At 31.0% G+C, this 26,561-nt stretch overlaps 15 protein-coding genes across 15 annotated transcripts; 8 read left to right on the forward strand and 7 right to left on the reverse strand.

The window, feature by feature from the left end:
• The first annotated feature begins 533 nt into the window (after nt 1–533).
• On the forward strand, nt 534–1,068 carry BX663DRAFT_500274 (ATPase, F0 complex, subunit J). The gene is made up of 3 exons (XM_051526301.1): nt 534–728; nt 799–834; nt 902–1,068. The coding sequence occupies exons 1-3, from the start codon at nt 614–616 to the stop codon at nt 925–927; spliced, it is 177 nt and encodes a 58-aa protein (XP_051385580.1). The 5' UTR covers nt 534–613; the 3' UTR covers nt 928–1,068.
• BX663DRAFT_549581 (acetyl-coenzyme A synthetase) lies at nt 1,059–3,409 on the reverse strand (the record flags this gene model as incomplete). The annotated part of the gene is made up of 5 exons (XM_051531161.1): nt 1,059–1,462; nt 1,525–2,149; nt 2,247–2,909; nt 2,970–3,119; nt 3,263–3,409. 5 exons carry the CDS (start codon nt 3,407–3,409, stop codon nt 1,059–1,061), a joined length of 1,989 nt encoding a protein of 662 aa, XP_051385581.1.
• Nucleotides 3,410–3,603: 194 nt separating this feature from the next.
• BX663DRAFT_484092 (YjeF N-terminal domain-like protein) lies at nt 3,604–4,608 on the forward strand (the record flags this gene model as incomplete). Its single annotated transcript, XM_051524532.1, has 5 exons — nt 3,604–3,615; nt 3,671–3,758; nt 3,850–3,930; nt 3,989–4,092; nt 4,183–4,608. The coding sequence occupies 5 exons, from the start codon at nt 3,604–3,606 to the stop codon at nt 4,606–4,608; spliced, it is 711 nt and encodes a 236-aa protein (XP_051385582.1).
• A 58-nt stretch (nt 4,609–4,666) lies between these two features.
• Nucleotides 4,667–6,575, reverse strand: BX663DRAFT_287454 (uncharacterized protein). Its single transcript, XM_051522001.1, has 2 exons — nt 5,925–6,575; nt 4,667–5,861 (listed from the first exon to the last, which is right to left on the reverse strand). The coding sequence occupies exons 1-2, from the start codon at nt 6,544–6,546 to the stop codon at nt 4,726–4,728; spliced, it is 1,758 nt and encodes a 585-aa protein (XP_051385583.1). The 5' UTR covers nt 6,547–6,575; the 3' UTR covers nt 4,667–4,725.
• Nucleotides 6,576–9,489: 2,914 nt separating this feature from the next.
• BX663DRAFT_583697 (uncharacterized protein) lies at nt 9,490–9,952 on the reverse strand (the record flags this gene model as incomplete). Its single annotated transcript, XM_051532218.1, has 1 exon — nt 9,490–9,952. A coding segment is annotated over one exon (282 nt), but the record flags the coding sequence as incomplete, so codon positions are not given.
• A 1,017-nt stretch (nt 9,953–10,969) lies between these two features.
• Nucleotides 10,970–11,134, forward strand: BX663DRAFT_413382 (uncharacterized protein; the record flags this gene model as incomplete). The annotated part of the gene is made up of 1 exon (XM_051522317.1): nt 10,970–11,134. A coding segment is annotated over one exon (165 nt), but the record flags the coding sequence as incomplete, so codon positions are not given.
• Nucleotides 11,135–11,683: 549 nt separating this feature from the next.
• On the reverse strand, nt 11,684–12,230 carry BX663DRAFT_500289 (uncharacterized protein). Its single transcript, XM_051526302.1, has one exon. The coding sequence runs from the start codon at nt 11,976–11,978 to the stop codon at nt 11,787–11,789; it is 192 nt and encodes a 63-aa protein (XP_051385586.1). The 5' UTR covers nt 11,979–12,230; the 3' UTR covers nt 11,684–11,786.
• BX663DRAFT_449859 (ribosomal protein S25) lies at nt 12,231–12,694 on the forward strand. The gene is made up of 2 exons (XM_051523738.1): nt 12,231–12,531; nt 12,602–12,694. Exons 1-2 carry the CDS (start codon nt 12,348–12,350, stop codon nt 12,646–12,648), a joined length of 231 nt encoding a protein of 76 aa, XP_051385587.1. The 5' UTR covers nt 12,231–12,347; the 3' UTR covers nt 12,649–12,694.
• Nucleotides 12,695–12,882: 188 nt separating this feature from the next.
• Nucleotides 12,883–18,017, forward strand: BX663DRAFT_500307 (uncharacterized protein). Its single transcript, XM_051526303.1, has 20 exons — nt 12,883–13,378; nt 13,448–13,565; nt 13,634–13,770; nt 13,848–13,897; nt 13,962–14,081; nt 14,167–14,247; nt 14,307–14,486; nt 14,568–14,684; nt 14,762–14,868; nt 14,925–15,050; nt 15,125–15,148; nt 15,215–15,251; nt 15,378–15,665; nt 15,738–15,817; nt 15,901–16,071; nt 16,136–16,828; nt 16,913–16,983; nt 17,060–17,110; nt 17,209–17,279; nt 17,366–18,017. Exons 1-20 carry the CDS (start codon nt 13,218–13,220, stop codon nt 17,872–17,874), a joined length of 3,192 nt encoding a protein of 1,063 aa, XP_051385588.1. The 5' UTR covers nt 12,883–13,217; the 3' UTR covers nt 17,875–18,017.
• Nucleotides 18,002–19,692, reverse strand: BX663DRAFT_449863 (nucleoside phosphatase GDA1/CD39). The gene is made up of 2 exons (XM_051523739.1): nt 19,407–19,692; nt 18,002–19,323 (listed from the first exon to the last, which is right to left on the reverse strand). The coding sequence occupies exons 1-2, from the start codon at nt 19,594–19,596 to the stop codon at nt 18,062–18,064; spliced, it is 1,452 nt and encodes a 483-aa protein (XP_051385589.1). The 5' UTR covers nt 19,597–19,692; the 3' UTR covers nt 18,002–18,061.
• A 446-nt stretch (nt 19,693–20,138) lies between these two features.
• BX663DRAFT_500314 (Rtr1/RPAP2 family-domain-containing protein) lies at nt 20,139–21,978 on the forward strand. Its single transcript, XM_051526304.1, has 3 exons — nt 20,139–20,705; nt 20,793–21,608; nt 21,676–21,978. The coding sequence occupies exons 1-3, from the start codon at nt 20,203–20,205 to the stop codon at nt 21,950–21,952; spliced, it is 1,596 nt and encodes a 531-aa protein (XP_051385590.1). The 5' UTR covers nt 20,139–20,202; the 3' UTR covers nt 21,953–21,978.
• BX663DRAFT_500315 (casein kinase II, regulatory subunit) lies at nt 21,979–23,617 on the reverse strand. Its single transcript, XM_051526305.1, has 3 exons — nt 22,756–23,617; nt 22,472–22,701; nt 21,979–22,206 (listed from the first exon to the last, which is right to left on the reverse strand). The coding sequence occupies exons 1-3, from the start codon at nt 23,147–23,149 to the stop codon at nt 22,069–22,071; spliced, it is 762 nt and encodes a 253-aa protein (XP_051385591.1). The 5' UTR covers nt 23,150–23,617; the 3' UTR covers nt 21,979–22,068.
• A 106-nt stretch (nt 23,618–23,723) lies between these two features.
• On the forward strand, nt 23,724–25,266 carry BX663DRAFT_500322 (F/Y-rich N-terminus-domain-containing protein). The gene is made up of 6 exons (XM_051526306.1): nt 23,724–23,886; nt 23,961–24,031; nt 24,112–24,269; nt 24,349–24,538; nt 24,595–24,673; nt 24,724–25,266. Exons 1-6 carry the CDS (start codon nt 23,779–23,781, stop codon nt 24,952–24,954), a joined length of 837 nt encoding a protein of 278 aa, XP_051385592.1. The 5' UTR covers nt 23,724–23,778; the 3' UTR covers nt 24,955–25,266.
• Nucleotides 25,267–25,576: 310 nt separating this feature from the next.
• On the forward strand, nt 25,577–25,945 carry BX663DRAFT_429237 (uncharacterized protein; the record flags this gene model as incomplete). Its single annotated transcript, XM_051522721.1, has 2 exons — nt 25,577–25,639; nt 25,748–25,945. The coding sequence occupies 2 exons, from the start codon at nt 25,577–25,579 to the stop codon at nt 25,943–25,945; spliced, it is 261 nt and encodes an 86-aa protein (XP_051385593.1).
• Nucleotides 25,946–25,978: 33 nt separating this feature from the next.
• Nucleotides 25,979–26,280, reverse strand: BX663DRAFT_500326 (uncharacterized protein). Its single transcript, XM_051526307.1, has one exon. It carries the CDS (start codon nt 26,248–26,250, stop codon nt 25,993–25,995), a length of 258 nt encoding a protein of 85 aa, XP_051385594.1. The 5' UTR covers nt 26,251–26,280; the 3' UTR covers nt 25,979–25,992.
• Nucleotides 26,281–26,561: the final 281 nt, after the last annotated feature.

A 26,561-nucleotide genomic window follows, 5' to 3' on the forward strand; every position in this document is an offset into this window, starting at 1 on the left:
TAGCAATATGGATTTAACAGCTTTGAACACAATGGTGAAATAGAAAAGATACTCAAAAAAAAAAAGGCCTATTATAAAATTATTACTCATTCTATTGAAAGAAAAAAAGAAGAGTTCGAGTGGTAATGTACAAATATACGCTGCTTCTCCTTTCTTTTAACTAATAAATACTCGACTAATATTGTCTTATCACTCTTTAACTGGTTAAATGCTTAGGCAACTTGCTGCCTTATTTTGAATAAATTCTTATTAGTAGTCTAATAACTTTATATGTATCTCCTTCTATAAATCTCAGTCAAAAAAAAAAACTATTCTTGATTTAATGTTTCTTCTTCTCTTTACATTATTGGAAATAATTATCCTTCCCTTGATAGAAACTTGGTGCATTACTCATCTTGTACTGATTATTAGACTGATATTTGTAGTTCAATAACCAGTAAATTGTATGCAAATGACGTCGAATATTGAAACTCCACAGATAATCCTATTTTTTTTTTTTGTCTTTTTTGTATGCTGCCCCTGCTTTTATAGGCGGGACAGTCCTCCTATCAACCCCCCACACACATCATTTATTTATATTTCTTTTTTTTTTTCTCCACAAAATAATATAAAAATGTTTGGTATGCGCAAGTGGAATACACCTGTCCTTCGCCCTGCTGCCCCCTTCATTGTTGGTGGCGTTGCTGTTTTATACTTAGTTTCAAAGGCCCAATCTGCCATGATTGACAGTATGTATACACTTATGCTCATCTTGAGATGGTCGTTAATCTTTTTTTTTTCTTTTTTTAATTAATGTAGGTGATCAATACAGAAACGACCCTAGAAATCCTGCTTGTAAGTTTTTGTTGTTGTTTTTTTTGTTATCTCCAATTTAATTTAACTTTTTTTTTTTTTTCAATAGTGGCTTCTGGAAAGAAAGCTCATTAACTCAAATTCAACAACACAAATTTGTATACAAATTTATAAATAAATAATAATAATAAAAAGCACATACAATCTCGTTGTAAATGCACATCATTGTAAAAGAAAAAAAAAAAAGAATAAATAATATATTTTCTTTATTTCGAATTATTAATTTCTTTAATCAATTGTTCAATAACATGTGGCTCCGCAATAGTAGATGTATCGCCTATTTGATCAGCTTCATTATTGATAATCTTTCGTAGGATACGTCTCACGATTTTACCAGAACGAGTCTTTGGTAAGTTATTTACAATATAAACCCGTTTGGGTTTTGCAAATGGGCCAATTATTTTCCTGACTTGTGTGATAAGTTCCTGAGTTAAAAGATCATGAGATTTACCAATGATATTAGGCTTCAAAATGCAGAAGGCATGAATACATTGACCTGTTAAGTTATCATGACCACCAATGACTGCTGCCTCAGCAACAGCATTATCTGAAATTAAGGCAGATTCAATTTCTGAAGTAGATAAGCGGTGACCAGAAACATTGATAACATCTATAATAATAAATGAGTTGAAAATAAATAAATAAATAAATAATGATATAAAATTTATTTACCATCAACTCGCCCACGTATCCAAATATATCCGTCTTTATCTCGGTAAGCTCCATCACCTGTGAAATAATATCCAGGATAGGGTTTCAAGTAGGTATCAATGAATCGATCATGGTCATTATAAATGGTTCTAGCCATTGATGGCCACGGTTTTTTGATCGCAAGCACACCTTCTACATCACAGTCTTTTAATTCTTTACCCGTGGTGGGATCCAGAATGGCTGGTAAAATACCAAAGAAAGGGAAAGTAGCTGATCCAGGTTTAGTGGCTATCGCGCCAGGTAACGAACTAACAGCAATAGAGCCAGTTTCAGTTTGCCAATATGTATCTACCACTGCACATTTTGAATGTCCCACTTTATGATAGTACCATTCCCATGCCTCTGGATTGATGGGTTCACCAACCGATCCAATTATCCGTAATGAACTTAGGTCACACTTATCTACATATTGATCTCCTAAACGTTGAAGGGCACGAATGGCAGTAGGCGCAGTATAGAATTGTGTTATTTTATGCTTATCTACTGTTTCCCAAAACCTAGATGGACTAGGATAGGTGGGTGTGGATTCAAATAATAATGTGGTTGTACCTAAAGTGAGAGGACCATATACGATGTAAGTATGTCCCTTTATGCAAAAAAAAAAAAAAAAAAAGAAAAAAAGAAAAAGAAAAGAAAAAGAAACTATTAGTTAACTGTATACTTGTATACTCATTATTACTTACTGTAATCCACCCAATATCAGCCATACAAGCATAAATATCATTCTCATGTACATCAAATATATTCTTCACTGTCATGGCTGCACCTAATAGATATCCACCTGTTGTATGTAAGACACCTTTAGGTTTACCTGTTGACCCTGATGTGTAAAGCATGAACAAAGGATCCTCTGAGTTGACATACGTGACTGGCCAGTAAGGACGTGCATGGGCCATCTCATCATGCCACCAAACATCTCTATCAGGCATCATTGGTATATCTGATCCTGTATGCTCTACCACAATCACGCGTTCTACAACAGCAAGATTTTCAGTATTCAATTGTAGTGCTTCGTCTACAATACGCTTAGTATGAATTCTTTTCCCGCCTCGAAGACCTTCATCTGCTGTAATCAGAATCCGTGCCTTACAATCTTCAATGCGATTATAGAGTGACTCTGCTGAAAAACCAGCAAAGACAACAGAATGAATAGCGCCAATACGAGCACAGGCTAACATAGCAATGATAGTCTCAGGGATCATAGGCATATAGAGTACAACTGTATCACCTTTACGCACATCCAAATTGTATAACACATTAGCCATTCGACATACCTCTTGCATCAGCTCATAATAAGTTATTTTACGCACATTGTTTGGGTTATCTCCTTCATGAATAATCGCAATCTAATATATTATATAATGTTAACTTTTTATTTATTTATTTATTTATTTCCGTATAACTACCTTATTTGGAGTCTTTAAGGCATGTCTATCTACACAATTATAACAAGCATTTAATTCACCTTCCAAAAACCATGCGATATTTCCATCCTTGAGATCACCACTCATAACAGTTTCAAAATCTTTATGCCAACTCAAGTATTCCTTAGCAGCCTGTAAATCATTTATTATTTATTAAAAGAAAAACCAAAAAAAAAAAAATAAAAAATAAAAAATAAAAAATAAAAAATAAAAAATAAAAAATAAAAAATAAAAAATAAAATAAAATAAAAAATATGCATATAAAAAAGATATACCTTTGTAAAGAAGGCTTTAGGGTTTTCAATACTTTCTTCCCATAATTGCTTATATTGTTCAAATGAATTTACATATGGCTTGGGCAAATCTGAAGAAAGTAAAAGTCTTTCTGGTACAGGATATGTTTTATTTTCTGATGAGAGCATTGTATAATAATAACAATAGATTGTTAGAATAAGAAGAATAAGAAGAAGATATAATGTAACTCTCTTTTCTATAAGGAAAAAATAATGATAGTTCATAATATGAATTAAAAACCCGGTATTTCATGCAATTTTATAGAATTCTTTTTTTTTTTTTTTTTTTTTTTGAGAAAAATTCTTTATTTTATTTTTAAAAAATGGCATACAGAGTAAGTAGATTAAGAATCATGAATACATTTTTAAGCAATACTTATAATTATAAAGTGCGTTTCCCAAAAAGTTGCTCAAGCTATTGATGTGGAATTGATGTCAAGTTCAGGCGCATTCTCCATTGATCAATTAATGGAATTAGGTTATTGTCACTTTAATAAATTTGCTTATAATCACTAACCAAACTTATACTCTCTCTCTCCTTTTATATATATACATATATATATATATAGCCGGACTTAGTGTTGCTCAAGCAGTACAAAAATCATTTGATAGTTCAAAAACGCCTAATGTATTAGTTTGTGTTGGTCCAGGTAATGTATATACGATATATGTATATGTATTTATATATATATACTTATATAAAGATAGGTAATAATGGGGGAGACGGTCTTGTGGCAGCACGACACTTGCATCATTTTGGATTTAAACCTAGCCTTTATTATCCAAAGCAGCCAGAAAAAGACCTTTATAAAGTAACGTATTGCTTATAAATAGATATATAAATGTATACATACATGTATATAAATATATATTTAATTACTTATTCTTACATATTTATGCAGCGCTTATTAATTCAATGTAAAAATCTCGATATTCCCATCTATAAAGACCTTCAACAACCAATAGATTTTATTGAAAGTTCACATATTATCTTGGATGCACTCTTTGGTTTTAGTTTCCAGGGAGAAGTACGCGATCCTTATAAGGGGATTATTCAAATCTTTGAAAAAACTTCAAAGCCTATTGTTTCTGTTGATATTCCTTCTGGTTGGGATATGGATATTGGGCCTACCGAGCATGTTAAGTTTCAACCTGATATCTTAGTTTCTCTTACTGCTCCAAAACCTTGTTCGAATCATTTTAGAGGCAGAAAGCATTTTTTGGGTGGCCGTTTTGTTCCTCCAACATTAGCCAAACGATTTGATTTCGATGTTCCAGATTTTCCCGGTAGTGAACAAGTTGTAGAATTAAAAAAAGAAAAAAACTGATAATCTAAAATAAGCTATGCTTTTTTTTTATTATTATTATTACTAATAATGAAATATGATGTATTTGCATATGAATATGTACATGTATAAACTATTTACAAAAATGATGCAATAATTTTAACTAGAGGCATTAGCGATACGAAGAGCCTTTGGAGTGTTTATCATCTTTCTATAATTTTGCTCAGCATGACTCATAGACTTATTTTTCGAAATTTGAATTTGTTCTTTTAGGACTTGAGTCATATTAGACATTTGTCGAGGGTTTTTCAAAAGAATATTGGCTACTCGACAATAGGTTTGAAGTGTTTGTAGACGACTATTGTTTTTCGTTTTATAAACAGTTTCTCTCTTTTTAATCTCTAATCTTTCTTTTTTTGCTTTCTCTTTTGCCCATTTCTTTTCCATCTTTTTTCGGCATGGAGAGTCCTTATCTAAAAAGCATTCTCGACATTTATCGATGATATCTTCATGACTATGGCCACGTGCACGCATTAAACAATAATAAGGAAAACATCTGTTAAGAATAAAGGCAACTAGGTCATCTTCCGTGAATGATGTATGATCCAATCCTTCTTTCTTATTCACTACTTTAGTAGCGTCTTCGATACTTAATTTACTAAAGTTGACCTTGAGCTCATTCGTTTCTTCTTCACCAACAACTGTTTCATTGTCTTCAAACTCGTTATTTGAAACTTTAGGATCAACATTTAACTTTTCTTTAAATTCTTTAGCAAGAGAGGCAACATAGTCCAAGGATAAAGTATGATGAAGTATAATAGACATAAGAGCAGGTACTAAAAGAGGGTAGTCTCTGATTAATTCTCTAGATATTTGTAATTGCTCCTGCTCTGTGGTTGCATTCTTCATCTTTCCACTCAGGACCTCATTTATGTTCCAATCAGGTATAGTAGCATGGTTAAGATAAAACATAACAGATGGATCCAGAAGTGGTTGTTGCTGTTGCTGTTGCTGTTGCTGTTGTTGCTCAAGCAGATTAAGGTCATATAAATCATTTAATTGGAATTGGAACAGAGAAGACAGGGATTCAGGTGATAAGTGGCCTTCTGAACTAGAAGTAGTGGATGTATTTGACATTAATTCATCACTAAAAGGAGGAGGAGTAATAGGTTGTTGCGTAGACAATTTCTTTATGAGCTCCTCGTTATTTTTTTGAAGCTGCTCATTTTCTTTCTTAAGTTTGACAATCGTTTCTTCATATTCTCTTACTTTCTTCTCTAAATGATTGACGTATTCTGTTGTATGTATATAGAATTAATATAATTGGTAGTAACTAAATTTAAGTTTCACTTACTTACCCTTTCTTCTTACTCTGAAGTTTCTGGCTGAAATTTTGTTTCTTAATTGTCTTTTTTCCTTTGAAGTCATTGGGGTTGAATTCGTTAAAGGTGGATTATTAATATGAAGTACGCCCTCGAATGTCACGTCATCATCCGAATTATTATCCTCACCACTTGTATTACTAGAGCTTGATGATAAGGCCGTCTTCTTCTTTTTTATAAATGTTTGAGGCGACTCTGAAATAAATACAGGTTTTTTAAACACAGTTTTTATTGGTGCATTCTTTTTGGGTATAGAGGTGGTAGGTACAAAAGTAACAAAATTATCTGAATTTTGAACGGTAACTGAGGATGGAAATAGTGGTTTGATAGTTGCTTCATTTGACATATCAACATGATGGGAATTATCCTCTTTCATATTATTTTGGGGTGTTATCGAAGAAGAGTGTGATGACATCTGTTGCTGTGTGCTAGATAGAACCAAGTCATTTCTTTCTATTGGTAAAAGACATTGAAGAACATCAGGGCTAACTTCATTATTTGTAGATATGCTTTGTTCCCCAGATACTGAGGCGATACCAACCAGCATTTCCATTAGTTCATTGTCATTATTAATCCAGTTAAGATTATTTGACTCCATTATTGTTATTTAAAGAAAGGAAAAAAAAAAAAGAAGAAAGTGAAAGAATATCATTATTATAATAAATGTTTAAAACAGCGATGCGTTCTTATAATTTGTTGAATTTTAAATGTCTTTCCTAATTTAGAGCATACGTAATATACCTTCCTTTTTTGTTTTTTCAAGATATTTTACCCTTAATTTTAAAAATGATGATTGGCTAACTTACTATGGCAAGGAATATTATTAGCAGCCGCCAGTTTCAAAAAAAAAAAAAAAAAGCTACAAACAGTTTACATTGTTAATTCACGTCATCTAATACAAGATAGTATCTATTTTTTATTTTTTATTTTTGATTCATTTAGGAAAAAGAACTAATAATGTCTGAACTCAAAGTATAAAAAACTATAGAGGCTATCCAAATAAGATATTCTTTACTGAACAATGTTAGAAGTAGACGTTCTTGATGATAATTCTCGTAAATAATCTAATGCTAATGAAAGGTGCTATATCTAACTTTTTTTGACATCAAGTTTTTTATCTTCCTCTTCAGTAGCTGTATGTTTCCAAATGACTGTTGATTCTCCAGTTTTTACTATCACAGGTCTCTAATAAAGGGGAAGTGGTTACGGCAGTAGTTGATATTATCACATTATTTGTGTTACTAATATATCTTTCAAATGGGAGAGAGAGCTGTTGTGTTTGTTTTATAGCCTGTTCTCACAGTTCACTTAACTCTGGCCATTTTGTCTTGTTTTTTAAGAGAATTCTATCTTCCGGCTCAATAACTGATAAGGACTTGAAAATCTTAAATTCATGAGGAGTCAGAAGCGAAATAATTTTTTTTAACTATGTGCCTTGTAAAAATATATTGTTCAGTCTCGTTGATTTACTATACAAGTTTATGCATATCTTAATAGAGATATCATCCTGAATATTATACTCTTTTTAATTAATCCCTTTATTTATTTTTAACGGTAAAATTATCCAGTATGCCTTTTAAAGGCTTTGTTGGTAATATGATATAACCTTCAGTCATTGGGTTTGATTCTTTTGTTTTAATAACAACTTCATAGTGCAAAATGCCTATTATCACGATGGTCTATACCACTATTTTTAATTAAAATATTACAGCCAAAACCTGGTTTTTTTTATTGATATTACTAATTTAACAATCCTGTTTGCACTCTTTCTGCTAGTCTTTACACCAACTTATAAAGATGATAATTAATACAGTACATAAACAACTACAAAGCTCATTTAGTTAGTATTGAATCTTCTTCTACAAGTCATTATTACATAAAAGTTTTTTTTTCATTTATAATTAATAATAAAAAAGGGGTAATGATCCAATTAGCCAGTAGCTTCTCTATATAATAAAAAAGACTACTGTTTCCAGAAGCAACCAATCGTGGAGGTTAATCATTATGTGCTTCCTTTCACGGTCATATTTAACGAGAGACGTGAAAACTCCAAATGAAAGATACTCTCGGGATTGAATATTTTAAGTGACCAATACATCCAAATAACTTCACTGGGGGATTTATTATTTAGAGTGACCATTATCCGGAGAATATCACTGACGATTTATTGTTTATAGTGACCAATATCCTCAGAATATCACTTTCATAAAGAAAGAAAAGAAAAAGAAAAGCAAAAATAAATTTTTTCTTCCCCTATTTATATTTTTTTTTTCACATAAACAAAAGGCTTCTAATAGGCACAGTGCTTTATTGTGGCTTATTGTTTTCTATTAGAAAGATTTAACGATATGACTCTGTTTACCTTTGTTACACTTTAGATGTAGATCATCATACATATTGAATGTATTTTAGCCTCTCCTTTTTTATTTATTTATTTATTTAAACGGAGCTTTTTCCCCCTCTATTGCTGCTTATATAAATTTTGTCTATTTATAGACTTTAGTATAATTGACTCTATTCTTTGAGTATATAGAAGGGCATTAACAAGTAATATTATATAGAAATATCTGAGAGTAGCTTGTATAAATGTATATATGTATACCTTTTATTTTATCTACAGTAGTGTCTGAAATAAAAAAAAGTATTCATTTATCTCTTGAGTTATTATAATTATTAGCTGCCTCTTATCAAATTATAAATTATTTGCTGTAAGCTGTGATATCAGATTATCTTTTCTCAGTAAACAATTTATTCATTGAATAAATAAAGGGAAATGGAACAGTAGAATAAATGCTGATTGTAACCAATAGAGATATATACCATTGAGTATGTAGATATATATATTCTTTATACTATTTTATATCGTGCAGACAAATACAGAGCTCTCTTTATTCTAAGGTGTAGAAAATACATATCTAATAGAAAAGTATTTGCCTTTTTTTGTCTATTCGGATTTTGAAGGTCTTGGAAGCTGTGTATTTTAGATTGTGAGTTATCATCATTAGAAACAATATATAGTAATTACCTATTTATCTTCAATCTTGTGAAATCAAACACTGTATTGAACATTTCTAGTTTGGCTTCATAAGTGGTTGGCAATTTAATCCTAGCAAAAGCAGAAAGAGCGTTGGCATATATGGATACGAACCTCCATTTTAAGGAGGGTACTGGAAAAAACGAAAAAAAGACGAGGGAGATAAATACAATCTTGCTGATCTTGCCTGCCAGGACTTCTCTGGGATTCTTCATGATATTGTTAACTTTTTTTTTAATATGTGGGCTAAGAAGGGTATATAGGTTCCAGAAGAGGCAAACAGACTTATCAAAGTAATAGGCTTGGGCATATCAATTGACGATAATTCACGTAATATTGCGTCAATGTCTGATTTTTTGTCGTTGTACTCTTCAGGTAGTTCATTGGGCTAGACTGGCGAACCACCGCAGATACATTGATAGCAATAGTTGTGAATACTGTTTCTTATATGAAACTTGCTAGGCTAGCGATGGAATTAATGGGTCAGTTTGTAAATAATAATCTAATTTTGTGCGAATTTACCTGTGTGAATAATTTTGAAATCTCATACATCATATATGACTTCAATCTTGATTCAAAAACTTCTACAATGGCATTTGTGTACGTAATAGCGAGTTCAACACAAGTGGCTGTTAAGCAATGTGAATAGCCATTTACAGGAACCGTATCGTATTTGATGCTGTTGTATCTAGTAGAAAAAACTCTCCCAGCAAGCTATACAGTCCTCGGGTAAAGCCTTGACATTTTTAGGATTTTTTTTCAAGACTAGTTGAGCTATGCAATACCAGAAGTTTTGGGAAAAGACCTTCATGTCCACAACTTGACTTGCGTGTATTACGATATAATAATTCACAAACAGTTGTGCACGTATGATGATATTGCGAATATCGTTTGAAACTGCTGTTATTTTTTTTTCTGTAATTGCAGATCTGTATCCTTCCCTCAAAATAGTTTGCAGCTTTATTTTCCTTGTAATGGTGGTATAGTCCCCCAATAGTAATTTCGTCTCTTGTTCTTTTGTCAACTTATGATTGGAACATTCATAGGACCTTGAGTTGTTATGGTCTCGTTGACCACAGCTTGTGCACACTTGTACATTTCCCTCACCTTGAGAGAACATTTTTCTTACTTTCTTCTTCTTTCTTTTTGTCTCTTCTGTTTCAGCTTTTCTTTTACTCTTTGTCCCAACAACTACATTATGTTATATGTTAGTTGATGTCATATTATCACTGCTATGAGATACAATGTATATTTACTAGGAGTTGATAATGATGCATATTGTTCACACTCACTACTTCTTTTGGATCGATGATCATTTTTGCCACAATCGCTGCACTTTTGTTTATCCAAATAAGGTTTCATAAAGCGAGTTAAGTCAGGAGAGCATACAAATATTTCATTTTATAAGTCTCACTTTGTTCTTCTAATTCCTTCTTGCGATTCCAAACTCTTTGAAGTATCCTGTGTATTTTTGGTTTAAACATCAGTCAATGAAGATAAAAAACGATGCTAAACCACTCAATTTTGAACAAAATGTTGTTAACTGGAACTCACGGTCACTAAGAGTACAGTCACTTATTACAGGAACTATACTTATATCTCGTTGTAGTGTAGTGGTAGTTCTACTACGTAAACAATTCTTATTACAATAAAACACTTTAATACACCACCACGGATTTGAGGAAAATAAAATAGACTACTCTACTTTACAGTCGACTGGTAAAATGCGCTGGAGCATATTGTTGCAAATATTTCTGACAGATCATATGTTTGATTTGAATATACACACACTAATAAAGTATCAAATTTCAGCAAATTCTACCATTTATGGAAAACGCTCTAAAGTGACAAAGCTGTCGATCTGTCTGAATTTTACTTTCAGGGCATTTTTCTCGGTTAAAGTCAGACTCAGTCTTTATTTTGAATATTAGCATGACGCATGACTTACAATTATTTCTGATCCAAAATAATAATATGTCGATGGTGACTTGGTTGGCTCCCCGGTGGCAAGCCGCAACATCGTGTCTTCCACTCAGACTCAAGGCTTACTTGGGACCATGCTATTATTCGCTTTGACATGCATAGACACTTTCAAATGCCACACACCATCCCTGACCCTCTTCCCTTCGTCCTGAACAGGTTCCCTTCCAAAACCCCCCCCGCCGCCGTCCCAAAGTTTCCTGCATTTGGTCCGTTCATTAGCCGGTAGTATGCCCGAATATTCCACGAATTGGACTATATTCTCCACAACAAACCGCCTCCTGAACTCATCATTTCTGGCGTTAAACTGGTGAATTGGTTAAATCAATCATAGTAGTAGTAGTACTAGTTCAAATATTTTTTTTTTACTGATTCTGTTTCTCTTTACTTTTATACATTTTCCTCTTTTCTTGCAAGAGGTTTTTTTTTTTCATACAAAATAACACTCAGAACTGGCTAGGGCAAAACAATGTATTCATAGCCATTACGTACGCAATGGTCTTTACTTTAATTAAATTGCTCTTTAATCACATTTCTGTCCCATTTTCGCATCTGTGTCTGTATCTCATTTTCATTTGGGTGTCCCGTTTTCGTATTTCTGTCCCAATTCTACATCCGTATCCCAATTTAATTTTTGAATGACCCAATTATTTTTTTATTGACCCAACCTAGTTTCCCAGACTGTAATATCAAATTTTATTATGAGATAAAAAAAAAAAAACACTGATAAAAAAAATCGATCCGGAGATGTGACTTTCGAACCGGGTCTTCAACCGTATACAATAGCTCCGAACGAGCGAAAGCTCCTGACTAAAAAAGATCACCTAAAGCTGGCCATAGTTTTGTTCCTCCTCTAAATCCAATATGGTTCGTATCCCCAACACACACATACATATAACATGGAAAATAGAAAGAATCATGAAGGAAAAATGTTCAACTTTATATATATAATCATGAAGAAAGATATAATTAAAATAATGGATAGTAAAATGACGATATAAAGAATGCAATGTCATAAAATAGAGTGGATAGGATTAGATTAATGGATGGATGGATATGTACCACTTCTTTTGTATCGATTATCAATATGCATCCATCATTATTTAATAAAAAAAATCAAGAAAGATTGTATATTATATCAATTTGATTATTTTTGGAATAGAAGAGATTAAAAAAAGAATATTTGAAATGAACATCCAATTCATGATTCTTCATTTTCCATTACGCCGCTTCTTTTTTTTTATGTAATTTTGAAATTAACCGCCATTTCAACTTGATAGGCTAAAAAGGACGTTGCCGGTAAGCCCAGTTCCAGCTCTGGTGGAAAGAAGGCCAAGAAGAAGTGGTCTGCTAAGAAGGTCAAGGACAAGGCCAACAACTTGGTCATGCTTGACAAGCCTACTTATGACCGTTTGTTCAAGGAAGTTCCTACCTACAAGCTCATCTCTCAATCCGTCTTGGTTGATCGTCTCAAGTTGAACGGTTCTTTGGCCCGTATTGCCATCCGTGAACTCGAAGCTCAAGGTTTGATCAAGCCTATCTCTCGCCACCATGCTCAAATCATCTACAGTAAGTTATCCCCCTGAAAAAAAAGAAACTGTTTAAATAAATTCTAATTATTTATCTATATCATAAATAGCCCGTGCTACTGGTGATGAAAAGAAGGCTGCTGACGATGAGGAATAAACTAATTCTTATTTTATTCCAATAAATTATATATACATATTTTAAGAAATATTTAAAATAGTGTGTGTGTGTTTTGGGTTAAAAGTGGAGTGAGATAAATAAGAATATATGCATGTATTTTTCTTTTATAAGAAGGCACACACTCATATATCATAGGTTGTGTAACATGTAAATGCCTTGTTTAAAATATTTGTTTTGAGGTATTTATATTTTTTCCCGCTTTTTTTTTTATATATAACATGTTCTCGTTTTTAAGTGATAAAAAGAAGGATGAAGAAAGTGGATTATTGTATTCATCAGCGAGTTATTCAGGTTATGATACGACGAGAAATGATAAATCATCTTCTTGTTCTTCAAATAGTAAAGCAATAAACAAAAACAATCAAAATGATACTGTAAAAAAGAGGAAAAAACGACGTATGGAACAACGACAATGTTGTTCTAATAGAACACGATTTTCCACCCTATTGTATAGTGATAATGATGATGAGAATGACACACGTCAAATAACAGACCTTGTTCTTCCCGCCCTTGATCCAAAGTATATACTCTACACTATATTATGAAATATGATACCTATTTTTTTTTTCTTTCTTTTTTATCTTGTAAGAGCCAAAGAAGTAATTAACTCTGTTATCTCCTGTCACAATGATTCTTTTTCTTTATGTCAACCACAAATCAATTTCAGTACTATACGTGCCAAATATAAGCATGAAAAGAAGAAATCTCGGTAAAGGGGAGAAAAAAAAAAGGATGATATTGTAACAATAAAAATAGATTAATAGTTTTAAGATAAAAGTCGTAGTAGAGTCGAAAAACAATCATTTCGAGACTCTATCGTCAATTTTTACAATTATAATTCCAAAGTTCAATTTATGAAAAGCTTATTATTTGCAAACAAGACGATCATTCTATTTGTATTGTTATTGTTATATTCAAAGAACATTTGAATAAGAATAGTTACTTATTATATCATCTTATCTAGGTTAATTTAGATTTATGGGTTGACCTTCTCTTTTGTCTTACTTATTTATTTGAAATGAAGCAAGGCACTTCTTCTAATATGAATGAATTGATAAAGCCAATAAGATGGTTATATAAATGGAGATCTTACAATCTATGGTATTTAAAAAGAAAGAAAGAAAAAAAAATGCTTATTACATACAGTGCGCTAAATTAACAATGATTGTCATATATAGGCTTATATGTCTTGTATTTACTTATTGGAATACATGTTCTTTTATGATTCGTAAGTTGAAACAATTGTTTACTATCCTTATTCAGTAATATTAATATTTAAAATAAAAAATTAGGCTTCTTTATTTCAAAACATCCCATCTCATTATTACTTAGTTTTCGCTGTCTAATTGAAATATTAACTACAGTACCTTTTATAATATCTATCTTTATTTCTGATGGTCAATATCTTTATGGTATTATATCTTACATTGTCTATCGCCTATGATATATACATATTTGTATATAAATATTGATTAAATATTCTTATTATTTTTGTAGTTCCTTATTTTATACGAAGTTGGGTATTACTTTTACGAATTAAAAGTGCAATGAAGATTAAAGTTAATCTACAGATAACAGGTATTAGAAAATAATAATAATATTATTATTATTATACTTATCTTGTTTTATTATAATAGTTAGACCAGTTGATCCTTTAAGAACAAAGCTTATTCATCTTGTTTGGACACTTGTGGTTTTGCTTTATAATGGCACATGCGCATTCCAATATACAGAGAGGACGTTTGGCGTTCACAAGTATACAATTATGGAGTCCTTGTATGTTGTTATGGTAACATTATCTACAGTTGGCTATGGTGGTATGTTTAAGTTGCCCCTATATTCATTTTATCGGGAAGTTTTTTCTTTTCTTTTTTTTCTTATAACATCCTATATAATAGATATTACCCCAAATACACAAGCTAGTCGGCTTGTAATGATGTTACTGATTGTTATAGCTTTGTCTGTCTTACCAGGATTAATTACGGATGCATTAGATACGATGAGGAAAAGAAAAGGTACATATCAAGTACTTTATTTTATGTATTTATATATGTATATGTATATATATATATATTTATCATAATGTAAATAGATGGTGAAGGACATGTACGTAAGAGCATAGCACCTTTTATCTTAATTGTTGGAACTTCTTTTACTCCAGATCAAGTAATCGAAATATTGGATGGATTCTTTAACAGGGTAAAGATATGATAAATCATATAATTCTTTATTTATTTATTTATTTTTGCATATAGGAAAATGCTGAATATAGATTAAGTATAGTTTTTCTTGATAGCAATAAACCAACAGAACAATTGAAATTAATGGAGCGAAATTCCATTTGGGGTCATCATGTACAATTTCTTCATGGATCAGTTTTGGTATACATATATATATATAATATAGGGGAGTGGGGGGGGGAAAAGTCATATAACTTACCTTACATGTATATAAGGATGATAAAACATTATTACGCGTAGTAAGTAGTATAGAGTAGTCATTATTCAATAATGGTGTGTGTAATTATATAAAAATAATTTTGTAGGAAGCAAGATATGCCAAAGCAATATTTACAATTTCTGGTATATTATATAAATGTTTTCTACAGTATATAAGAATTTAACTCTCTCTCTCTCTCTTTTTTTTTTTTTTTTTTTTTTTTTTTTTTTTTTTTTTTTTTTTTTTTTTTTTTTTTTTTTCATAAAAAGATCAAAATGCACCAGAGCCATCAAAAGAAGATGAAAAAAACACAGTTCGTTTATGGTCTCTTTATTGTCACACAGTGAGTCGTCAGGTGCCTATTTATACATATAACTTATCTCCTAGTACAGCCATATATCAAAAAGTGGCCAAGGAGATTATTTGTGTTCGAGAATTCAAGCAATATCTTCTGGCCATGAATTGCCGTTGTCGAGGTGCTTCAACATTACTTACAAATCTATTACATCAAAGGCAGCCAACCAATCAGTATGATGAAGGCTGGCAAGCACAATTTGGTAATAATAATAGTAATATGTATATGTGTATATATAAGCTATATTACTCATCTGTCTTATTTCATTTTTTAGATGATGGTTCATGTAATGAAATATATACAAGTAAAGCACCATTATGCGCACATGGTCTTACTTTTGCACAAGCAGTATTAGTAAGTGTGTCATGTATATATATATACATATCGTTGTACTATAACGATTGAGTTATATATGTATTTTTTTTTTTAAAAAAAAGTTTCTTTTTGAAGAAGCACAAATTATTTTGTTTGCTATAAAAACATTCATGAGAGATAGAAACAGTTATGAGATACTACTTAATCCAAGTAATTCATATAAAATTAAACCAACAGATGAATGTGTCTTCATTGCTGAAAGTCCAAAAGAAGTACAAGATGTTTTTACCTTGGTATATATATATATATATATGTATTTATATAGGTAATATGATTCTCATTCCTCTAAATTATTAGAGTAAACAAGATTCTAGTCGATTTTCATATTATGGTATCGACAATTTAGCCTCACATAATACAACTAACAATATCAACAATTCATCATCTACGACAGATAATACCTGCTATAATGATATAGCTGGTATTGCATCATTAAACCAAGCAACACATACAGTTCTAGCCAAAAGTTTTAAACGACAACCATCTTCTTCAGCAACAGACACTACAATAACACAACAATCATTTTATCAGCCATCACAAACGCTTGAGCATAGTCATCATCAACAACCAAATTTAAATTACTCATTCAGTATTGCTAAATTACCTTCCAAGCGACACGCATTATTAACCGGTAGTCGTGAACTCATAAAACGTATTGGACAACAACAGTCAATAGAAAACAGCAACAACAACAACAGCAACAACAAAACAATTCAAAACCATGATACATCAGTACCCTTTTGTTATTTATTAAACAAACCTATTGCTAGACTTAAAGAAATTACGATACTTTCAACTGAAGGGATGAAGAATCATATCTTGGTTTGTTTACATCGCGAAATGATTAATATGTTCAAGTTTATTTATAATCTAAGATCACCTAATATTAAGCTTGATGAGATACAAGATATAGTCTTACTTTGTGCTAAACCACCACCACAGAAAATATTTGAACTTATTAATACTTTTCCTAGAGTTTACTTTATGGAAGTAAATTTATATGTATATTATATGATCTTCTTCTCTTTACTTATTTCATATATATATATATATATATATCTATATGTATTATAGGGTAATTGTAGAAATCCAGATGATTTACTTCGAGCAGGCATAAAAAGGGCAAAACAAGTAGTAGTAATGAGGTCTCTCATTAAAATTTATTGTATTTTGTATACATTATTTTATTTCTGGAAATTTACTTTATTCATTTATAAATAGTGAAAAAGAATATTTAGAACAATATGAACGTAATTCAGATAGTCCAGCTATGTAGGTTTATAGTCTATTTTAAAGCCCATATAACTCATATTCTTTCATTCAATATTATATGCATATATATACATATATATATATATATTGTATTGTAGAATGGCAAGTCATATCTTGGACCTTTTATTGCAGGAAAGACAAGAAGGAGCTTATACAATTGTAAATTTAAGTAAGTATTGTATATATATATTTATAAACTATTATGTTTTTTCTTTTTCTTAAATAGAATATGTGTTTTATATACAATTATTTAAGTTGAAAAAACCAATATCCGATTCATGCATTTATTACAAGGAAAAGATGTTGCAGAAGAAATAGATGTATTCTATACACCAGCATATGCAGCAGGTGATGTAGTAGCTGACAGTCTTATTAGCAACGTACTGATAAGTCAGACCTATTATAAACCAGATATTGTTTCAATCATCAAGACGATATGTGGAATGCCAGGACCCTTATATGATGGTTCAGCAGCCTATTTATTGTCTACTGAACCCGATATCAAGACAGCATCTACAGCAGCACGACTTGCACCTCACCTCACAAGTATCCCTATGCCTCCAGAATTTACTGGATTGACTTTTAAGACCTTATTCAAGACCTTGTTAATTAGATATGAGGTCCTCGTCATTGGACTCTTTCGTGCACCTTGCAATCTATTAGGGAATGAACTACCGTTCGTATATGCAAATCCTGTACCTTCTTTGATTTTAAAGAAACATGATATGATTTATGTCTTTTCTCCACCTGGCTGGGTTTTTTAAAACAAAATAAATAAAAAGAAAGAGAGAGAGAGGGAGAGAGAAAGAAGGAAAAAAGAAATATTTTCTACAACTCTAGTAATAATCAATATATGCATACATATAAACATGTATTCATATACATGTATTTGGAATTTTTATAATACACAGAATTTTATTTGATTTTTTTTTCTTCTAAAAATAAATTTATTTATTTAATATCTTTAAGTGAATTATCACCCAAGATGGCAATAGCTGCACCTAAGCACCAACCTGTTTCAACACCATTAATCTTTTTTGCAACAGTAAGTACTCTATCATTTGGGATTTCATAACCATAAGATAAAAGACGATAAATAAATGACAAATCTAAACACCATTCAGGACGATCTAACAATTCATCTTTTAAAGAAACATCTGTCACATTCTCTAGGAAGGCACCAGAACAAACCGATTCGGTCAAGGCTGCAAGTTGAGGTAAACGGAAGGAAGCTGGTAGACCAAGAGGTTGAGTACGATCATGGAAATAAGAGAAAATATAAATGGGGCCCCTTGTGAAGGTATCTGCAATGGGGGGCTGATAGATACCATCAAAGGAACAGGGTTGAATATCACATGACTTGTCTTTATTTAACATTAAATCAGCAATACCAAGACAGTCATCATAGGAGCCCATACCAAGGAATTGAATAGGTGTTGAAGATTTAGTATATTCCCAATTTAATCCCTCAGGTAAGCAAGCATGCAAAAAAAATTGATCTGCACTTTCAAGTTCCCTTGTCTTGTTCTCTAACAATACCTGTTGATGCATACGTTTACGAGCTTCCATAAGTCCATAACCAAGATAGGAATGTTGATATAACACATGTTCTCTTCCTTCATGTTTTAAAACATATTTAAAGTCCGTATCGAGAATCTCAGGTAAACTTCCATCCTCCAAACGATCAGGTTCAAAAACGATTTGAGTGGATCCACCCCCAAGATCCAAGACAGCGGCTGTATGAGGCGTTACAAGAGATCGTGTAGAATCAAAATTACCTAATAAGAAATTGACAGTGATCCAAGCATAGACGCCCTCATCTCGACCCTCCATAATGGCTACACCGTCATCTCCTCCAACGATAGGGAAAGGATACTTTGCTTCAAGATGGTGACGAACTGTCTTTAAAATAGCATTGCTCTTTTCTTGTCCTAATAATCGTAGTCCAGCGGTTGCCTTGACAGCCATAGGTGTTCTCCTTTGAAGTCTTTTAGGTACAATCTTCATTGCATCATCCAATAAGATATCTAATGAATTTGCTGCTTGTTGAGGATCATCAGGATATGCAGATAAACCGGGTATAGTTTGAGCAAACAATTCCTCTTCTTCTAATTGAATGGGTTCATGATCACCACATTGATGAAATCGGTAAACATGAATACGTGATCCTGTAGAGCCTGCATCAATCATGACTGCATACTTTTGACATGAATCTTTTATATATACATATAATGAAAACAAAAAATAAGATATCGCTCTTTCTTTCTTTCTTTCTCTTCATTTTTTTTTCAAGTACCTTTATCAACTAAAGTGCTATTTGAAAGTTGATTAGAGTAAAAATAAACCAAGATGGCAATAATGATCCCGATAATTGCAACACCTGTACGAATCTGTACAATATTCTTGCTTCGTTTCTGGTTTACAGTTTCATTAAATTTTCTATAAGGTGATTTTAAAAGCGGTTTATCTTTACTATTCATTGCCATGAACTTTACTGTATATTTCCTAGTGATATATACAAGTAAAAATAATAATAAATAAATAAAAAATAAACAAATGGAGAAAAAGAAGGTACAAAAAAAAAAAAAAAAAAAAAAAAAAAAAAAAATTAATTTAAGTCTTTAAAAATGAAACATTATTGTTAAAGACAACATTGTATTAAAAATAAAAAACGGACCGGATCGGTTAAATTTCGGAAGTAATAGTAAATTTCAACGCTAGTTACTGTAGCTGTTATCATCAGACTACTATAGACATTATAGAAATCTTTATATTCAACTAAAAAGTGTTTTTTTTTTAAGTTGAATATATAATAGGATATAAAGTTCAAAATAAAAGTAGAATCTAAATTTGAATTCCCTTTGGGTCAATGACGAGGTATTTTTGCATAAAAAGCTACTTTCACCCCCTCAAAAAAAAAAAAAGAACATCAACGTTAACAAAAATGCAGTCACATGAATCTTCAACTCGCAGCAAAAAAAAAAAAAAAAAAAAAAAAAGGGTAAGAGAATAACAAGTTATACCTTATTATCAATTACATTGATAGAACGCATCATACATACATACATACATACATATTTTTGAATAATATTATGACAGCAAACACACAAAACTCATTAGAGTTAAAGTCTCCAAAGTCTTTAAAAAAGACACCTATTCGACAAAAGAAGAAGCCATTAACACCAAAGCAAAAGCTCATGAAGGAAAGCGCAGAACATCGACTCAAGATCGAAAGGCTTGTATTTGCTTGGCAAGAAAAACTATTTTCACAACCAAAAATACATGTCTCTATTTTACAGAGAGCTGCAACTTATTTACAACCCAAGACGTATGCAGAGGTAATTGAAGAACGTGTTGTTCAAGAATGGTGTGGTTATCCACTTTGCAATCAAACACCTAAAACTCTTCAAAAATACAAGATTTCCATCTCCCAACGTAAAGTCTATGATCAGTCTGAACTAGCCAATTATTGTTCAGATGCCTGTTTTCATAAATCCAAATATTATAACATGCAATTATCTGAGGAACCTGTTTGGTTTCGTGATTTAAACGTCATTTCAAATGCTCATGTTGTTTCATTAGAAGAGGATTTCCAGTAAGTAATTATTTTTGTATATACTTGATTAGTTTTATTTATTTTATTTTATTTTATTTTATTTTAAATATATTTATATGTATTTAGGTTTGCTGTTGAGCAACAAATGAAAAGACCTCAACCTACCAAGTCGAATCAAGAGCTTAGAGATGAATATGTACACCATTTATTAGGCAATATATCAAAGGATATGAAAGAACAGCTTCAGATTGTTGAGAAGACTCCAGAGGTTTCTTCTGCGATAAATAATCAATCTGATGGCGTTTATGACTCAATTGAAGGTTATCGAATTGAAGTAAAGCATGATGGCAAAAAGCCAACTACTTTAATATTAAAGAAAAAAGAGGAAAAAATAAAAAACGAACCGATCAAAAGGGCAATGGAACCAGAAAGCATACCTGATCCTGATAATCCAGACACTTTATTTGAAACTATGATGATGCTAAAAGACATGAATATGGATAAAGAAGACAATCCATCTGTAGATTTGTCTGAAATGGTTGAAAGAAGAACACAAAAAGTAACACATTCACCTTCTAAAAGACAAGAAGAAGAAGAGAAGACAAGTCTGTCGACTATACCAGAAAAGAATCAAATAGAGATACAACCATTAGCAAACGAAACAGATAAAGATACAAATATTATCAAAGTAAGAACAACGACATCACAGAAACCAAATAAAATGATTAAAAAGAAAAAGAAAAGGATACCTGAATTATCCCTGTTTGGTACAATTTGGACCATGCTTGATCACATGACAACAAGAGCAACACGAGTATACCTAAATGAATTACAAAATACAAAACAGAGGATGGATGTGACAGACTTATTAAAAGAGGATAGACTAATAGATGAAGCCATTTTCTTAAGGGGACAAATATTTAGTGAACGAATTTTAGATACGTAAGTGATGTGATAGGATAAAATAATAGACATAAATGGTAAAGCATATTTACGCCTTCTTTGTTAGATATGGTATCATTCGTGCACAGCTTGATATTAAAGAAAACTTGGAAGATGACATTATAAATATTATCAAAACATTTAAATTTTCTGATGCATCTATGGTAGCCTTAGATCCTGCACAGTGTTATATGATGGCTTTAGTATTTATCAAATCATTAGGTGACATTTTATTGGAGGACACAGAATGGAAAAAACAGTTTGAAGATTGCTGTAAGGCCATCAATCAGTCAGCTGATATGGTGGATGCCTGTGTACGTGTATTGAAAGTTGCTAGTGTATAAAAATAAAATGTACGAAAAAAAAAAAGTCTGTTTATTATGTAATGTATTTTATTTTATTTTTTCCCCCTCCTTGTCCATACAAGGTTTCTTTAATGGAAGAAGAGTAATTTCATGTTTTAAAAGAACCTTCGGAATAATTGATTTATACTCGTTATATCTTTCACCCTCCATCTTTCAACCTTATTTGTAAGACTTGCAGTTCCATCTTCTGCTACCTTTTGTTGATCCACTGCCCGCAATGGATTCACTAATAACTATAATTTACATTGAATACAGAAGAATTTAATCACAAAAAAAAAAAAATTATCGTAACAATATAAATATATAATACAAAAAAATGACACCTTTGTTTTTATATGGAGAGAAAAGAGAGAGAAAGAAGGTAATATAAAAGTATGTATCATAATTAAGGAAGATAGAAGAAGAGAAGGAAGAAAATAGATGCAAGCTTCTTAAAGAATATAAAATAATAGACTATCTCTCTTTCCCTTTTTTTTATGTTGCAAATTCATTCATTACCTTATTAGCCGCTACTTCTTCTTCTTCTTCTCTGTTTTCTTCTTCTTCACTATATTCAATATATTCCTCAGGTCTCATTCTTAGCCACTGCATTCTAGGACCAGATCGAGATTTTTCATTTATTCTAAATCCATAAATGCGTGGTTGATATATATGTGGTTTAGCCTTTGGAGTTAACTCAGGATATGTTTCAAACATTAAATGTGCAAAAGTAGTTCCAAAATAGGCACCTATTCTCAGCAAATTAATAATCGATTTTTTAACGTTATTCGTGTTTACTTTACCATCAATATTTTGAAATAAAGGATTAGACGGATAATAAAGATCCATACAAGATGGACAATATAATCGAACACTTTCACGTGATATCTCATCATAACGACCACAGGGAATAACAGGACATTTATAACAATAATAACGAGGACAAACACCAAAATATTCATTCGAATAACGTTCTGCCATAATACGCAACCCATTACGTGTTAATAAATAACGTTGATGAATAAGTCCATAGAGCATAATTGCATAAGGCTCAATCACGTTTGGATCTACCCAACCTTTATGACGACGTTGTAATGGCTTTTCTTTCCAAAATCCATCATCCTCTTCTTCTTCATTATCATTTTCTTCTTCTTCTTCTTCATCTGAAATTTCTTCAGGTTCAATATCTAATATCATTTCTAGTGCTTCATTATAAAACGGCACAATCGCTGAAAGTCCAGTCAAATTAAACTCATCTTCTATAAACTCTTCAGGAACTTCAACATAATAATTATGCCCTGAAAGTGAACAAAACCAACTAATCCAACCTTGGAGTGAATCATCACTGTTTGATTGTGAATCATTATCTTTATTTTTTTAATGAAAAACATGAAGAAAGATAAAGACTGAGTTTGGAATTCATTACTTTTTTTTTTATTATTTTCTATTTATTTCAACGTTTCTTTTTATTGCTTTTACCATCATAGTCTAAATTATCATTCTCAACCCCTGTTGCATTAAACATTCTATCCATCAATGATAAAAAATTCCGTAATATTATTTCCAATGTTGCTATTTTATAAGTTAAGAAAAAAAAAAGGGAGAAAGGAAGGAGAGAGAGAAAGAAAGAAAGAAAGAGAAATGAGAAATTCAGAAATGTAAAAAAAAAAAAAAGGAAAAAGAAAAGATAAGCTTTGACGACGTCACGTAATTCAGGATGCGCCTTTTTCTTCCTTTTTTTTTTTTTTTTTTTTTTTTTTTTTAATATATACAAATATATATATTTATTTGTCTCAAAAAAATAAAAAGAAACCACATTGATCATAATGGATAATAAAAGGGGTATTGATGTTGCTTGCCAAACTGATGATTGGGATGATACTCGCATGACAAAATATAGAAAGATGAAAAAGAAATTGATCGATTTCATTGCTGTAAATAATGATTTAAATTTATGATTGACAGGAAAATTAACGTGTCTTTCATTATATGTGCCTATATTTTATAGAAACAAAAAGAAGCTCAAGCAACAGTGGATAAACTTAATCGAAAAATACAACTTCTTGAAAAGAGAAATAGGTTTTTTTTTTCTTTTGGATAATACATTGTTTAAATTGTTATGTTGCTAATTGTATATATACATATTTTTTTTTTTTCAGAAAAAATCAAAAGCAAAAAGCAGTGACACAGACAGGAAATGAAGATGCAATGGACATTAGCCAAGCTGAAGAAGAAGATAATAAAAGCGAGCAAGACATTGAGGTTGATGAAGAGGAGGATGAAGAAGAGGATCAATTGGATGAAGACGAAGATGTTGGTAATAATGATGTTGTAAAGTAGATGTGTTAAAAATTAATTTTTTTTTTTTTTTTTTTTTTTTTTAAAAAAAAAACAAGAGCCCGCACCAAAAAAGCAAAGAACATCAAGAAGAAGACGTCTAACAATTCCAAGAGATGAAAATGGCAAAGTTAAATTACCTTTTCAAATAGCTTCTTTAAATGTATTAAGTCTTGGTAAAATTGAATATGAAAGACCAGGTTTCCATAATGATCGATATATATTTCCTATTGGATATACAGTAGAAAGGTACAGATATATACATGATGTAATAAATACATGTTATATTGAACAAGGGAATATAGAACCTATATGAGTATGGTAGATCCAAATAATCAAACCACCTATACTTGTAAAGTCGAAGATGGTCAAGATGGTCCACAGGTATATTTATTTGTGTATCAAGATGCATATATAACATTTCTATTCTATAGTTTACACTAACTGCTGCAGATGCACCCGAGATTGAGTTATCAGCAAGAACAGCAACAGGAGTTTGGGCATTAGTGATTAAAAAAGCAAATGAAGTTAGACAAAAGGAATCAGCAAATGCTATTTCAGGGCCTGAATATTATGGATTTGCAAATCCTTTAGTTATCCAAATGATTGAAGAACTTGATGGAGTTGATCAATGTGCACGCTATTCCCGAAGAAACATAAAATAAGAAGAATAAAGTCCTCTCCTGTCTTTTAAAGGGAAGGGAGGGAAAAAAAAAGTTTAACTATAATATAGCAAATAAACTTACTTTTCTCTTCTTCCGAGATGTAGAAGAGGATTTATGAGAATTTAATATAAAAAGGGTAATATATGATGTCACTATCATTAATGCACTTCCAAATTATCTGGGAATTGTTATTTCTTTTTATCATAATTGGCTTAAGATGAGTTAAAGAATATATAATGATATTAACAATTATACTATTTTTTTTTTTGGATATAAAAACGTTATTTCGATTCTTTTTCTTCTCGTTTTTTTTCTTCTTTTTATTTATCTTTTATTAGTTACATTTACCTGTTACTATCTTTCTTTTTCATAGAATAAACAAAACAAAAAAAAGACAAAAAAAAACAAAAAAAAACAAAATACTTGAAATAAAATGGATAACAGTTCTCGAAAGTGTATGTCAATTCAATCTATTGTCGATCATAGTAATACTACTACGCCCATGATCGAAGAAATACCATTATCTCCTCCAGATTCCTTTAAGAGTAGGTCACCTACAAATTCGCCCAAGATGGATACTATAACATACCCGACAGAAAGAAGACATAGCTGTCAAATTCCAATGTCAATTGAGGAACGACGTTATAGAAATAAACTTGCGTCTGCTAAATATCGAGCTAAAAAGGTATTTTTATATGATTTTTTCTTTAAAAAATATATATATGTATATATATATATATATATATAAAGCAAGCATACGATTATTTATTTCTTTTTTTTTTCTTCTTTGTAGCAAGCAAGTATGAAATCAATGACAAATAAAGTTTATCAACTAATGAATACAAATACAAATTTACAAAAAGAGTTAATTAAAATCAAGCAAGAAAATGAAGTCTTACGCGCCATGCTGTTATCTCAACAACGGCAACAAGTAGCTTCTTCAACGCCATCATCACTACCACGTCATCAACAAATAGCCTCGTTTTATTAATCTATCATCTTCTGAAATACTTATGGTCAATGTAAAAAATCTTAACTTTATTCCATTATATACCAAATATATATATTATGTGCATAATGTGTATATATGTATATAAATATATATTCATATAATATATGTAAAATTTGCTTCTTCCTTTTTTCCTTTTTTGTAAGTTGGATTCTTCTATTCTTTTGTACAAATGATAATAAAAAGCTGCATATTGTACTACAATCTGGTGTAATAGTAAAATACAAATCTAGACTAAAGATTGTTGCATTTTTTGGTAGTAAGGTGACACAAAAAATAACCTGCATATTTAAGGTTTATGTATTGATAAAAAAAAAAAAAAGGATCATAGTTACTATGACGATTTATGCTTCCCTTTTTTTTTTTTTTTTTTTTTTTTTTTTGTTTATAGATTGGGATTTAGATTTGTTTTATAAATAAGAGTGATAATAAAAGAAAAGTTTTTTTTTTTTTTTAAGAAAAAAAACACATAAAAATCATAATGACGCTACTACTTCATTTTTATATGCTTCTTATATTTAAAAGAAAGAAAATTAAGCTTTTTTTTCTAACAAGTTTTAGTAATAGTAAGAAATCTAATTTAATTTCCATTCAAGGC

Source organism: Cokeromyces recurvatus, assembly GCF_025118155.1.
Source record: "Cokeromyces recurvatus strain NRRL 2243 chromosome Unknown BX663scaffold_5, whole genome shotgun sequence".
Taxonomy (NCBI): domain Eukaryota; kingdom Fungi; phylum Mucoromycota; class Mucoromycetes; order Mucorales; family Mucoraceae; genus Cokeromyces; species Cokeromyces recurvatus.